General features: G+C 41.7%; 1 protein-coding gene across 1 annotated transcript in view; it reads left to right on the forward strand.

Annotated features, from left to right (window-relative positions):
• Nucleotides 1–15921, forward strand: part of PPM1H (protein phosphatase, Mg2+/Mn2+ dependent 1H) — a 251683-nt gene that overhangs the window by 207925 nt on the left and 27837 nt on the right. Inside the window, exons 7-8 of the mRNA XM_089652100.1 lie at nucleotides 2437–2500; nucleotides 11425–11532. Coding sequence (XP_089508226.1) covers nucleotides 2437–2500; nucleotides 11425–11532 — 172 coding nt within the window. The remainder of the gene's footprint in view (nucleotides 1–2436; nucleotides 2501–11424; nucleotides 11533–15921) is intronic.

Consider the following 15921-nt stretch of genomic DNA (forward strand, 5'->3'; position numbering starts at 1 on the left):
TATAGTAAATTCCTAAGTGTCTCATAAGAAACAGCATAGGCTGCTTCAAGAATAACTGAGGACTTGGTGTCATCAGAAATTAGCCAATTATGGGCATGAGTAAGTAAAGCAGCTAAAAAGTACATGTAAAAATATGGAAATGCAAAACCACCTTGGGTCCATGGTCTACGTACAATTTGTTTATTAAATTTAGATGGACGGGACTGCCAAAGGAAGAAACCAATAAGGGAGTGAAATTGGTTAAAATAAAGAGCACTGGAAGCACTTTCATTTTGATTAAATTGAACCTGGCATTAATATTTAATGGAAGATTATACCATGATTTCAGCTTCTGCCTGATGGTCTGAACCAGCGGGTGCAAATTCAGTGAGCAATAGTCACACACCCTAGTTGAAATAAAAATGCCTAAATAGCGCATCGATGATACCCATTTTAACAGATGAGCTGGGTCCGCCATCCCCTGCGCTTCAGGGTCTATAGGATTTGAGACTTTTCCCAGTTAACATGTAGACCAGAGATTTTATCAAATGAAGACAGGATGTTCAGGGCAGCAGAGAGAGACGGACCCATGTAGTTAAGAAATAATAACAGATCATCAGCATATACAGAGCTAACGTCTCAGTGGTTGATCCAACTGTAATGCCAGTCACATTAATGGCCTGCCTCAAGGCTGCCGTTGAAGGTTCCATGGCCAACGAGAACAGGGCAGGGATTAGTGACACCGCTGCCTTGTGCCACACTGAACAGGGAAGGGAGAAGACAACGTTCCCCCCCAACCTAATACAAGCCAGCGGAGTTTTATACATCACATGAAACCATCTGCGGAAGGGCAGGCCAAATCCGAACGCTTCTAGGACCAGATCCAGGTAATGCCAGCCAACCGAATCAAAGGCTTTTTATATTAGTGCTACCAAGACTCTGGTAGTGGGGACCTCTTTGGGGAGTTGTAAGTGGGTAAATACCCTACACAGATTTATATCGGTAGATTTGCTGGGCATGAAACCTGTTTGGTCTATGTCAATCAGAGATGGGAGGGTCTTCATTAGTCTAATCGCCATAACCTTAGCAAGGATTTTGAGGTTGTAATTAAGGAGAAAAATGGGCATATAAGACGCACAGTATCTGATATCTTTACCTGGCTTTGGGAGCAGGACTACATGAGCTTGGTACATTGAGGGTGGTAGAGAGCCCTGTTCCAGGCATACAGTGAATAAGTCTCAAAGTTTTGTTGCCAGTTTAGGGCCATGATTTTCATACCATTCCCCCAGAAGGCCATCCAGGCCTGGAGTTTTGTTACTTGGAAAGGAATGGATAGCAGTCTCAGTTTCTAGTGGCGATAGAGGGGCCTCTAGGCTTTCCTTATCCTCAAGGGAAAGGGTGGGCAACAAAATCCGGGCTAATACCTTGGAAGTCACAGTATCGGGGACTGACTCTAATCGCTCATATGGAGAAGTATAGTACACAGTAAATTCCTTCAAAATATCTGAAGGAAAGGTAAGTAACCCTCCCGTAGAGGAATATATCTCAGGGATCAATATTTGATAGCAAGACTCCGCAACCAAGTTAGCAAGGAGTTTCCCGTTTTTATTCCCGTATTCAAAAAGTTTTCCTGCTAGGGCTCTGGCTCTGACTATGACTGTTAAGAACAGTATAGGGTTTCCTGGACATACCTTAGGTGCTGCATCTGTTAGATTGGAGCTGAACACACAGTTGACATCATCAATGTCTGTAACTCATAAGCAATGTACTCTCAAGGTGCCAGGTATGCCTCACAGTTGTGAAGAATTCTAATAGTCAATAATTTTACTAAAAAAAGGTCATGTATTTTTGCATGTTTTTGTTTTATATGAGAATATTGGTTACTCTAATTTTTAATTTTCCCTCCCCTCATGCCAGGGTACTAGGTGTAATCCTAGACTCCCATCTGTCCTTTCAGCCCCAAATCCAATCACTGTCCAAATCTTGAAGACTTCACCTCCGCAACATCTCCAAGATACGACTGTTCCTAACCTTGGAAACCACTAAGCAACTTATCTACTCCCTTGTTATATCTTGCCTTGATTATTGTAACTCCCTCCTCATTGGCCTACCTTATCGCAGGTTATCCCCTCTTCAGTCTATCATGAATGCTGCTGCCAGAATCATCCACCTTACTAACCGTTCTGTATCTGCCAATCCCTCCACTGGCTTCCCATTGCCCAACGGATAAAATTCAAAACACTAACAATAACGTATAAAGCCATTTATAACTCCCTTTTGTACCACTAGCCCCTCCCTCCTAGATTGTAAGCTCCAAGGAGCAGGGCCCTCAAATCCCTCTTGTATTGAACTGTATTGCTGCTGTATTGTCTCCCGTTATATTGTAAAGCGCTGAGCAAACTGTTGTCGCTATATAAATCCTGTGTAATAATAATAATAATCATTTATAACATGCAGGGCCTACAAGACAATTGAAGAAGACGATTTAAAATTCCCTCTAATATACGGAGAAGGAAAAAAGGTAAAGTTCTCTTTCTGTTTGAACATGCCATATAAAGTTGAGTGTGCCTGCAAATTCTACATCTGATTCTTCATATCTCACATCTAGAATGCCACTGGGCATGCAGAAAATCACTGTAGCAACTTGCTGTCTGTTGTGCAGGACACTGGGAATGTGTCCTGGATGGCAAGTATATTCCCCTGTATTTGAACTGTGGTCCCTTTAAAGGGGACAGTTTGAAGAAAGTGTTGTGTACTCAGGGGTTCTCACCTATGCAGGGAGAAGGGTTTCAGGGTAATCTGGTTGGAGAGAAGAGGATAGGAGAGGACTGATTTCAGTACTCTCTGGATTGATAAGCCCTTACTAGGGACCCGGAATTAAGGAGGTTTGAAGAGTTCAGTAGAGAAGAACTTCCAAAACCTGGTTACAGGGACCCTGGTCCTATTTCACAAGCAAGGAAGTCTTGAAAGGCAGCAGGATGAAATCAACATGTGTCTGTGAGGCAGAGTGGAGAGGCATTTGTTGCTGAACCCCTTTCTTCTCTCTCTCTCTCTCTCTCTCTCTCTCTCTCTCTCATTAAAAAGATTGGTCAGAGTTTCTGGGGCAGTGATCTAGGGCAGTGTTTCTCAACCTTTTTCCAATCAGGGCTCCCTTGAAACATATTTTTAGTCTCAAGGCCCCCCAGTCTAAGGTTTAGGTCACATTACTGCGTGTCTCCGGGTGTGCACAAAATTACACTTGTTCCTGACATGCAGACAAATGTTCCGCTCCTTAGCAGGCGTACTGGGATGACATTAATTCCTAATGGTACCCCATACATTGGCAAACACTGGGTATTTTTGGTGCGGCGAAATCCTTAAAAAAGGGAACAGGGACTTTTTTCCCCTGCGTTTCTGTGGATAGGCATGCCAGTAAAATGAATGGGCTGCCCTACACGTAGCACACAGCCACACAGATGTGAACCAAGAGCTTGTTCACATGTGAGGAGGGGGGGCGATAAAACCCACACAGTTGAGCTGTTTTTGCCACCCCCAACTGCTCCCCTTTACCTGCAGAGGCAGCATCTGTGGGTGTACAGATGGCTGGAAGTGTACCCTGAAGTGAATGGGGCTGCACTGCAACAACCCTGTAACTGTATGCATTGTGGTGTGGTGTTGCTGCATTTAGGGGTTTAAAACAGGTGATGAGGAGGCAACATATTGCCTCTTCACTGCCTGCCAAATACCTCTCAAAAGTGATCTGAGCATGGATTACTTTTCAGAAGAGCAGTAGTCCTTGCTGATATTACAAACAAGCCCCTAAAAAAAGCAGTTCTGATAGTACAGGAATAGGCTTCAGGAATTAAAAAGAACATACATGTGTACATGTAAACTCGTTACAAAATATAGAACTGCGAACCATACATTCAGAGTTTAGCCATTATAAACACACAGATCAGTAGTAAGCAGCAGTTATATATATAAACAAAAAATGACACTTACATAACACTTGTTGACAACTAAGATACTTTCACATTGACTCACTGCCGTTTGGCCACAGCGCAGGTATACTGCAGGGTACCCATGGTTTTCATGCGTGTTACCTGCGGTTTCCCATAGATTTCTATTATATCCTGCTTTTTGGTGTGTTTACTAAAAGTTCAATAAAAATGCAGGACATAATAGAAGTCTATGGGAAACCACGGGTACCCTGCTGTACACCCGCATTGCAGCCAAACTGCAGCAGGGCAATGTGCAAGTGAAATACAAAATAAAAAGAAGCGCATCGCTATGGTAGTTTCAGATCCATCAATACCATATACAGTATACATATAATCACATAAAACAACATAAGGTAATGAAAACCACATATCTATATATACATTACATGAAATAATACCAATCACCATACCTACAATTAAAACCTGTCATGCTAAAAATGATTACAATCACAAACATTGTTGTACTTCACAGGAGCTCATATGCAGCCTGCTAAACAGCCTCCTTCCTGTGTCTTTTTCCACCTCTCCTCATTCACATGCATGTGTCTCTCCTACCACACTGACAGAAGAGCGCCAACCAGCAGATACCAGGAACTGCTAGAGCACATACCAGAAAGCTGTGCAGGCACCTGACCGGCCAGCACTTAGCAACTAATGACGTCATCGGTTGGCTTGACGCGGTCGGGAAGCCCGCACAGCTTTCTAAGTGCCTATGGGCAGCAAGATGTAAGTTTGAGACCGCATACTGGCACCACTGTAATCAAGAAAACTTAACCGGTGGCAAGAAGAATGTTTCACTAGATGCCTACTGTAGTTGGGGAATTGTCTGGTCATTTTGTTGCGGCACCCCGGTTGAGAAACACAAGGGGCAGCGGGCAACAATATGGTATAGCAAAGTTTAAGTCCAGGGTCCTAAGGGTGATCAGGACACAACAAAAGACAAGCAGCAAAGAAACAGGGCTGCAGTCCAGGGCACAGAAAAGGTCACCAAGCAAAAAACAAAGGGTGGCTGGATAGAACATCAAAAAGGGCAAGTCCAGAGTCACAGGGTGCAGGCCAGAGCACAACAAGGTGCCAGCAGCAAAGGCACAGAGCTGCAGCTCAAAGAGCAGTAGTTAAAATGGTAGCAGTTCATGGGGAATCAGCCTGAACTACTCACACTTGCGCATTCTTTATAATCATGGAGGGTACAGTAGCAGGTGGAGGTTTAGGGTGGCTTTACACTGCCCCAGTGCAGTACCGCTGCACTTTAGGCAAATGCTTCTAACCCGCAGGTTTCATGTGGTTTAGCTGCTATTTCCCATAGACTTCTATGATGTCCCACAGTCTTGGTGCGGTTTCAGAGAGTACACCAAAGTTGAAGCAGTCAGTAGCTTTGGTGCACTTTCTGAAATGCACCAAAATCATGGGGCCTCATAGAAGTCTGTGGAAAAATGCAGCTAACCCACAGGAAAATGCTGGTTAGCTGTGCTTTAGCAGAAGCACAGCGGGGCATCCTTGTAGTAGGCACAGGAGACTCCTGTATCTGGAGAGGTCACGTATTTTTTTTTTTTTTTTTAAATAATAAACATGTAATGCTTAGAGGTCAGTTATTTTTTTATTTTTTTACTTACCTGCTCTGTGCAATGGTCTTGCAGAGAGCAGCCTCAACCCTCCTTTTCTGGTGTCCCCTGCCAGCACCTCTGGCTCCTCCTGCCTTTCCGAGTACCCCCTTACCAAGTCACTTGTGAGGTGGGGTACTCATGTTGGCTTGATCCCAGATCACACTGTGTCCGTTTATTGACACACACAGTGCAGCTTAGCGCTGCCTCCCACTCCCTCGTCATTGGATTTGATTGACAGCAGAAGAAGCCAATGGCTCCCACTGCTCTCACAGAGTCCAGTGAAGAAGTAGAGAGAGCAGCACCGCTGCTTTTGGGCAAAGCACTGGATTAAGACCTGGCTCAGGTAAGTATTTGTAGAGGGAGGGCCGGGGGTGCTGTCCTAAAAGGTTTTTTACCTTAATGCAGAGAGTGTGTTAAGGTAAAAAAAAACTTTTAGCCTTTACAAACATTTTAAGCCTCAGCTGGAACATGATCCCAATGCTTGCGTCAAGTCACTGTGGCAACAAACGGGAGAACATAGGCACCGCCACGACATGAGAAAGGGGAGTGCGCTGTGCCCACTGGAACATTGTAGACAGTGTAGAGCCTGGTAGGAGGAAATATGTGGCTGGTATGTGGTGCATGCGCATATAGTACAAGTCAGAGTAAGAAGGTTGGACTGCCAGGCACCTCACACACAGGTAGTGCGAGGTGGCAGGAGTTGTGTGCAAGGTGCTGGGGAAAATATATTAAGTTTTTCTGCACAATGTGATGGCGGTAGCGAATGCATTTGAATGTAACAATATTATTCAGCATTATTATTATTTCATTCTTGGGTAAGCAAACTAGCCCCATAGGCTATGACAGGCATCCCTGAAGTCACCAGACTTACAACCTTTTGTTTTTAACAATTATGCAGAATGCATAATACAAGAAATATTTATTAGACTTTCTATTCCATCTTCAAGACTAATTTTGCCAAGATATTTTTTTATTTTCCAAAGGGCTCATACTTTCAATAACACAGCCTGGATTGAGATTGTACTGTGCACACCAAGTATAGCACTATAGTATCTATTTAATTAAATATGTAACACACTGTCCAAAGGATTATTTTAAATTTATTTTTGTCAGAGGTAACATTATTTGCCATAGAACGTTCTGATTTATTTGAGAAGTAAACGGGAAACATTTCATTTTCTTTAACCACATCAATATCGGGCACTTTTACCCCCTTCCTGCCCAGGCAAATTTTCAGCTTGCAGCAATCTCACACTTTGAATGACAATTGCACAGTCACGCAGCGCTGTACCCAGACTAAATTTTTATCATTTTGTTCACACAACTAGAGCTTTCTTTTGGTTGTATTTAATCACCAATGGGTTTTTTTATCTTTTGCTAAATTAACAAAAAAAGACCAAAACGTTTGATTGGTCACAGCAGGTCACATGGTACTGACAATGGACCGTTCCACAGATCTGTCATCTGCTGTGTCTGAGGTACACAGCTGATGACAGATCTCACCACAGTGCGGCACGATCTGGGAAGAACGTCATATGACGCCCACCCGGTTCGACAAGAGTCCCACATTTTGCTTTTGGCAGGGCGGGAACAGGTTACAAATGTGAGATTTGTTAACGGACCATATACTTAAATGTATTTTACAACAGAGCTACTTACATGCAGTTAAATGATAAGTTCACCTTTGAGAATATGTTACATGTTCCACCCGTTTTTAGGGTGGAACATGTAACATGTTCCCACCGCTAGCCCGATTCCCCCACCCCCATGGCAGCAGTACAGGAGAAACTCCCCATACTAGCTGTCAGTTTTCGAAAATAACCATGCGGGGCTCCACCCACACAGCCACATCATTCATTCACAGAGAGTTCTGTGAATAAATTAAATACAAGTCTCGACAGCCTTCACAGCTATTGGCTTGTAGTTCTCAATGAACTACCGCGACAGTGTTGAGCACTGTGGTAGTTCATTGAGTTTTCTTATCAGACTACATCTGCTTGACTTTATGGGATGTACGGGCAAGCACATACACTGACAGTTTATGTCCTCCATGGTGCAATACTTTACTTTCCAGGCTCCAAAAAAAAATGCACATTTTTTATCTGCAAAAAATGAGGATTTATTATTGTTTTTTTTAAAAAAGTGAGCTTATCCTTTAACCACTTGCCTACCAGGCACTTATACCCCCTTATTTACCAGGCCAATTTTCAGCTTTCAGCGCTGCCGCACTTTGATTGACAATTGCGCGGTCATGCAACATTGTACCCATATGAAATTTTGATCATTTTTTTCTCACAAATAGAGCTTTCTTTTGGTGGTATTTAATCGCCACTGGGCACTTTACTTTTTGCGCTATAAATAAAAAATTGCCAAAAATTTGAAAAAAAAAAAAACTTTCTTTGTTTCTATTATAAAATTTTTCAAACAGGTAATTTTTCTCCTTCACTGATGTGCGTTGATGAGGCAGCACTGATGGGCACTGATAGGCGGCACTGATAGGCAGCACTAAAGGGCACTGATAGGCAGTACTAATGAGGTGGCACGGATAGGCGGCACTGATAGACAGCACTAATGAGGTGTCATGGATAGGCGGCACTAATATGCAGCACTGATAGGCGGCACTGATAGGTGACACTGATGATGGGTACTGATAGACGGCACTGACTGGCATCACTGCTGGGCACTGACTGGCGGCACTGACTGGCACAACCGCTGGGCACTGACTGGCGGCACTGACTGGCAGCACTGCTGGGTGGGCACAGGTGGGTGGCACTGGTGGGCACAGGTGGGTGGCACTGGTGGGCACAGGTGAGTGGGCACAGGTGGGTGGCACTGCTGGGCACAGGTAGGTGGCACTTCTGGGCACAGGTGTGTGACATTGCAGAGTGGCACAGGTGGGTGCACTGCTGGGCACAGGTGGGTGATCTGCTGGGCACAGGTGGGCGGAGCTAGTGGGCGCACTGCTGGGCACAGGTGGGCGGAACTTGCGGGTGGCACTGCTGGGCACCGATCATCAGGGCACTGATCATCAGTGCCCTGATGATCGGTGCCGATCCCCGCTCTGACAACTGCCGGTTCTCGGCAGTACTTTCCTCACGATCTGACAGCGTGAGGAAAGTGCAGCCGAGAACCGGCACTTGCATTTCCCTCTGATCAGCGTGTCATTGGACACCGCTGATCAGGTGGTAAAAGGCCGCTGTGATTGGCCTTTTACCACACAGCGGTCACGGAGATTGCCGGGTGCGCGCCCCCTGGGGCGCGCAGGAGAGCGCGTTCTGGGGGGACGTCATATGACGTCCACTCAGAACTGGCCGGCCGAAGTGCAGCCGTCATTCAGCTATCTGCGGTCGGCAACAAGTTAAGGGGAAATCTAGAGTATTTCAGAGAGCAAATGTTATGATTGTTTCTGTGTTTTTTTTGTTTTTTTTTATTTGTAAATAGTGAGATATTAAAGTGGTTGTAAAGCCTTAAAGTGTTACTAAACCCAGGACCCTACACTCACTGGATCTGTTCTCCCACAGTACACACAACATGGAAGTGCAATTATTTTAGTAAACATAAACTGCTAAATACCTTTTCTCATCAGCAGTTAGAACAGTCTTGTGACTTCTATCAGTGTTCAGCAGAGCACATGTTACAGCTTGTAGGAGGAGTTTTCATTCTTCTGTAGGAAGATGGAGAACCCCTGACTTCTGTCTGGACAGTGCTGATTGGCCCTGTGCTGATCACATGCACTCTCCCAAGAAAAGTAACCTCTCTAGCAACAAACTGAGTATGTGCAGAGTGTCTCCACAGAATGTATCTTATCAAGTGATAAGAGGGAGGCACTTAACGAAGGGGAGGATCAGAAAACTGAGGATCAAACAGCATGTTTACACAATGCAGAGGATTAACCCCTTAGGTTCCACAGTGAGTATAACAAGCATGCTTTACTGCATATACAGACTGATTTTACTGTTGTGGGTTTAGTAACATTTTAAGATTTTTTTTATCTTTAATGCATTCTCTGCATAAAGGTAAAAAAACATTTGTAATGAGGATTCCTCCCAGCCCACATTATACTTACCTGAGCCCGATCTCGATCCAGCACTGTGCCCATCTGTTGCAGCTCTTTCCCTCTTCACAGAGCAGATTGATAACAATGGGAGCCATTGACTCCTGCTGCTGTCAATCAAATCCTATAATCAGGGAGCAGGGGTGGGACAAAGCCCCACTGTCTGTGACTATGGACACAGGCAGCGGCTCGCATGAGTTACCCCCAGCAGCTCTTTGTAAGTTTGTTTTTACATTCAATTTTGGAATGAGTGGACTTTCCCAAAAATAGCATTCAATGTTATAAATTTGCCCATGAAAATTCTTTTGATCTGGTTCATTCGTACTTTCTCATCACTGCGGTCAAAAGCAAATGTTGATTTGACCTCAAACAAAATTCTACTAGTGTATTGCCAGCTTTAGCAATGAGCTGTCTGACTCAGACTTGTATTGTGAGGAAAAGCAGTAATGCACAGCCATTGTGTAGAGTTGAAAAGCAGGAAGCAGTACTTACACATGTAATGATCGAGGATAATTTACAAATTATATATACAATCAAGGTTTTTCTAGATATTACGGACCCATTCACATCAGTGCAATCTGGTGCATTACCTTAATGCATGTGTGTTGTATTAAAGCAACTCATTCTTTTGAATGGGCTCCCAATTCTCCAGAATGTGCTAAAGACATGCCTGCACCATTTTCGCAATGCAGCACATCTTAGCAATTTAGTTTTTTTGCAAAGATCCGTAGATTTTATTGCACTGCCGCATACAACTTGCACCTCAACATCATTTATGTGAATGTTTCTGAACACAATATGATTATTTACATCATGCTGATCAATTTTACATGTTTAATAAATCCAAATCAAAGCTAAAAACTAGTATATATTTTCTTTTTTCTATGATATGTACTAAAAATAAAAAAAGAATGTATATAGTATATGTTATATTGCATGTGAATGTTTTGCATTTCATATACAACCTGCAAGTTGAGCTGTCAGCTCTGTTTAATGTGTTCTCTTGTCTATCTCCCCTGCTGGACAAAAGAATTTTGTTTACAGAGCTCAGTAGATTATTCTGACATTTACATGTACAAGTTCTTAGGCTCCCTCACTACTTTTACAGTTAGCTCCATACAAAGTTTAAATCAGATTCATAGAAACAGATTAAAAAAAAAAAAAAAAAATCAACAAAAATCATTATTGTTTCACTTAACCACTTCAAGTCCGGACACTTTCACCCCCTTCCTGTGCAGACCAATTTTCAGCTTTCAGTGCTATCACACTTTGAATGACAATTGTGTGGTCATGCAACACTGCACCCATATGAATTTTGTAGCAGTTTTTTGAGACAGATAAAACTTTATTTTGGTGGTATTTGTTCCCCACTGGGATTTTTATTTTTTTGCTATATAAATGAAAAAGTTCAAACTTTTTGAAAAATAAGTGTTTTTCTTATAAAATTTTGCAAATAAATAATCTTTCTTCATAAATCTTGGCCAACATGTATTCATCTATATTTTTAGTAAAAAAAATACCCCAAATTAGTTTATAACCAAAAATTATAATTTTTCACAACTTTTTTTGACATTTTTAGTGTTCTTGTATAATAGTATGTAAGCTGTGTGCTGCAGATTATTAGTTTACAATATATCAGCCCTGTCATTAAAATGTGTTGGTAAAACACATGTACGCTATTTACTAAATTACTAAAATATTTATTATTTACGGGCCTAAATGACTAAATTATCTAAATGAAAAGAGTAATATATAGAAGTATTATCTCGCGCTTTCATAATGTGATGGGAACTTCCTTTGATTGCAGGCTCGGGTAATGGCTACGATTGGAGTAACTAGGGGACTTGGTGATCATGATTTGAAAGTTCATGATTCAAATATTTACATTAAACCCTTTCTGTCTTCTGTGCCAGAGGTAAGTGCTGCAGATGTCCTGGTTTCTGTGTTTTTATAGATACAGCTTGTAGATTAAAAAAAAAAAATGTAAAGGTTTTTTAGCATCTATTCGCAATAACTTTGTATCCCAGCATGCCCTCTCTTCTGTTGTAGAACTCCTCACTCTACTTACCACTGTAGTACAGTGCTTAGTTAATATTATTCTTCACTTTACTCTAGTGCATTGTATCAATCAGTAGTATACTTTATCTGCAGATCCTGAACAATATTCAATGTATTCATAAGTAGCTACATTTTTATATATATATTTTGCATGCATAATCACTGCTGAGTTTTTTTCCTTCATGATCACTTGATTTAAATTATAAAACTAATTTGAATATTTGAATATACAACAAGTCCCTCACTATGAGCTCAGTCCATTGACATTATTGTTTTCTGGACCCCCTTATTGTGCTCGTTTCCAGGCTACACCACTAAACATCTCTATTATGCCATATGGCTGTAAACAGCGCTGTGTCCCTCCACACCCCAGAATGCCACTTTTCTATTGATTTCAGCACTGTACATCATTAATAAGCATGCCACATACTTTCTACTGAAACATTTTTCCAGTGAGTTGAAAAAAATCAACAACTTTGCTTTTTTTTAAAACAAGGTTACCTGTAATGAACTTTTTCTCTTTTGCAAAATGTTCCGCTGTCGTTGGTAAGGAGCACTAGAGATAATTCCTTTGTGATTAAGGAGTAAAATTTTGTTATGTCGGTTAAATTTTTATCTAGTCTTAACTATTAATGCTTATAGCCTAAAGCACATTCAGTGCAATTCAATAATGCATGGTAGATAATAGCATTTAAATGGTTCAAAGTGAGTTTGAAGTGAAGTGTCCACCAAAGAGTATAATCTAACATTATTTGTAAAGTGTAGGTAACAAGTGCTTCCGTTTGTCTTCAGACCAGTTCCTTCATACCTGGGGATGGTTCTGGGGCCTAGGCTCAGACTGTATTCAGGGACTCAACTTCTCTTTTTCACACTGATCAGTTTTTGATGCTCTTTTTGTTGAGCTTAAGGGCCCTTTTACACTGATCAGTTTTTGATGCACTTTTAATGCCTTCCGATTGACTAAGGCTAGATTCACAGCTGGTGCATTTTTTTTCTGGCTTATTTTGCGGTGCGTATTGCACTTTTAAACACGTTTTTGCAGCATTTTTAATGCATTTTGCACTTTTTCAGTCGACTTTGATGTGACTTTGGATGGGTGCAATTTGCATGCAACTTGGAGTGCCAGAGACCATACACTACATGTACAGAACTCTTACTTTTTTTTTTGCTAGTAGGAAAGTAAGACAGTTTTGTTCATGTGGTTCAGCTACACTCTCTGGCACTTAAGTAGCATCAAATCTGCATCCAAGTCGCAACCATCCTAAGCCGCATCAAAGTCATTACTTTCTTATCGGCAAGAAAAATAAAACGCATCAAAAATGCACTGTAAGCGTTTCTGCCACGTGTCCATTGAAGTCTATTGAACCAAAAACACACTGTGTTGTGTTTAAAAATGTCCCTGACCCTTTACAAAAATGCTGCGACTAAAAATCACATAGATGCCAATGTGTCCCATAGAAAACTATGTTAAATGGACTGTAGTGCGTTTCTGGTAAATGCACTAAAAAACGCATAGGTGTGAACTAGGCCTAGGGCCCTTTCACACTGATCAGTTTTGCAATTTTTAAAGTGGAAGAAAAATGAATCCCTGTCACGTACCTGATTGGAGACTGAAATTACAAGGTCTGCCTCACTTGTGTCACTAGCCCTGACCCACTGGAAGTGGAACAGAGGATGTCTAGGGAACAGAGGATGTCTAGGGACCAGGGGAACAAGAGTGCCAGCAGATGTTGCCTGAAGAACTTGCAGCTGGAGTCCTTAAAAGACTGATGAACCACCGATTCAGGAACAGTAGCGATATGCAGAGCTGGTATGGTAGATCACTAGACGTGCACCAGAGTAAGGCAGGAAGCTGGAATGGGAGACAGGAGCAATGTCATAGGAATAGCCGGGGTCATCAATGGGCGGACAGCGAGGTACCAAATCATAAGCAAGTCAAAGTCAGGAGCAGAGCCGAGGTCAGGAACAAGTATCAAGCAGGAGAGGAAACAAGAGTCAAGTCAGGAACAAGCCCGGTCAGCAACATGGGAATCACGGAGGAACAAGCAGGACACAGGGAAGAGCTGAAGACCAGTCAGCACTAAGCACAGACAGAGGCACCCTTTAAATAGCCCATCTGGTGCCAATCTTTGCTGTGCGCGATCGCGCATTTCTGTGCACATGCGCACGTCTGGTCACTCTTCTCCGGATATTTCCGTTCTCATGCGCATTTCTATTCACCAGCCTTCTCACAGGAATTCCCTACAATCTCTTTAAATCCTATGGACCTCTTCATGCCTGTCAGTTGCATTTTTAAAAGGCCTGTTTCCTGCATTTTTGGCATGTGTCTAAGTGACCCTTTCACACTGATCATTTTTTATGTGCTTTTGTTCAGGTGTGAAGAGTTCCATTTAAAGGGATGCATTTTTCTAACGCTTTCTTAATTGAACAAAAACTGATCAGTGTGAAAACAGCCTAAACCAGGCCATGCTGGCAATAATCTCCATCCCTGCAGTTCACCTGTCAAATACTAGAACCTTTGTTCACAATAGAGTGACATTTGGTAATTGAATGACAGTTCTTCAGGTAAACCTGACAGTACCATAAATATTAGTTTATTGATTCCGGCAAAAAAAGATTGTTGAGTAACAGAACCAATAAAACGGTACAAGGCACTAATAATACACATTCCTACGAATGTGTAACCAATTTGTTTTACAATTACTATCCTGTGTTAGAAGGTAATGTTTGCTTCTGGCAAATATTTGCAGTGGGGCTCTGTTGTAACCGATAGCATGAGTCTCAAGAGGTCTCAGAAATAGAACAAGGAAAGAACAAGGAAATCTTTCCTGAGAAAACATGGAGGCTACTATTTCTCCTTTTTTTTGTTGGCAGTGGTAGTGGTCTTGCTGTCATGATGACTCCCTTGTGTAAATTTTTTTCAGTTACTGACCTGTAATAGGATTAAGAGGGTGTCAGGCTGCATTTGAGAAGTTGCAGACAAAAAGCCTGTGTGTACAGGAACCCCGATTCGACTTGGGGATCTGCACCTGACTCATAAATGACCAGGACCAGAATATTAAATCCTATTGATGGCACTTCACTGGGAAATTACCTAGTCTTATCTGTTCTAGTGCGTTTAAGAAATTACCAAATCTTTATAAATAGTAAGAGAAAACTGGAGGAACTGAAATAATCTCATTGGAAAAAATGACATGAGTTTCTCATTATTTACATGGAAGATATAGGAAGTTAAAGTTCTCAGAGTAGGCTTTAGGATGCTTTTGTTTGAAGTTTGTTTGGTTGATCCCACCTGGAAAAATAGTGAAGGCGGCATTCGCTGCACAGATGGAACACAGAGTGCAGCATGGGAATTGAAAAGACAAAAGGTATTGAAAGGCAAGAGATCCTAAAAGGGAAATAAATGGAAGGGGATCTGTTTGCAATCAAATCACATTTCTTAAGTTCCTCTGTCTGTTTTGTAGTTAGCTTATCATTTATAACAGCCTGAAATTTGGTCTCATTGTGCTTGCCTTCCTTAAGCCTCCAACAAATTGTATAAACTTTCTTCAGCCTGGCTAAATTTCTAACTGTAATCGACCACTATTACTATATTCGAAGCAGACTCTAGCCCTATGGGAGCAAATAAATGTACCCCGTGAAGTCCTACTTTACACCGTCTCTATATAAGCTAGTAATTGTGCATGTATGGAACTGTACTGCATGGAAGGAAAGGGGCAAATAGTGATGAAAAAATGATTCTATTATAGTTAATATTACAAAATTATATTTTATTCAAGACATGGACTTAAGTCCGTATTAAAGATTAGAGAAGGCTTTGAATGCACACAAATGACAAGACTACACTCGTATATACAGAACTATGCAAAAGTCTTAGGCATGTGTAAAAAAAAATGCTATAAATTAAGAATGCTTTCAGAAATAGAAGTGTTAATAGTTTTTTTTATCAATTTAGAAAATGGAAAGTAGATGAGCAGCAGAGAAATCCATATCAAATCAATATTTGGTGTGGGCACACTTTGCCTTCAAAACAGCATTAATTCTTCTAGGTACACTTGCACGCAGTTTCTGAAGGAACGTGGCAGATTGGTTGCTCCAAACATCTTGGGTAACTAACCACAGATCTTCTGTGGATGTAGGCTTCCTCAAATCCTTCTATCTCTTCAGACAGACTCGATGATTTAGAGATCAGGGCTCTGTGGGAGCCAAACCATCACTTCTAGGACTCCTTGTTCTTCTTTACACT

This window comes from Staurois parvus, unplaced genomic scaffold, assembly GCF_062004578.1.
Source record: "Staurois parvus isolate SC_StPar_1 unplaced genomic scaffold, SC_StPar_1.0 ptg000025l, whole genome shotgun sequence".
In the NCBI taxonomy this organism is placed as follows: domain Eukaryota; kingdom Metazoa; phylum Chordata; class Amphibia; order Anura; family Ranidae; genus Staurois; species Staurois parvus.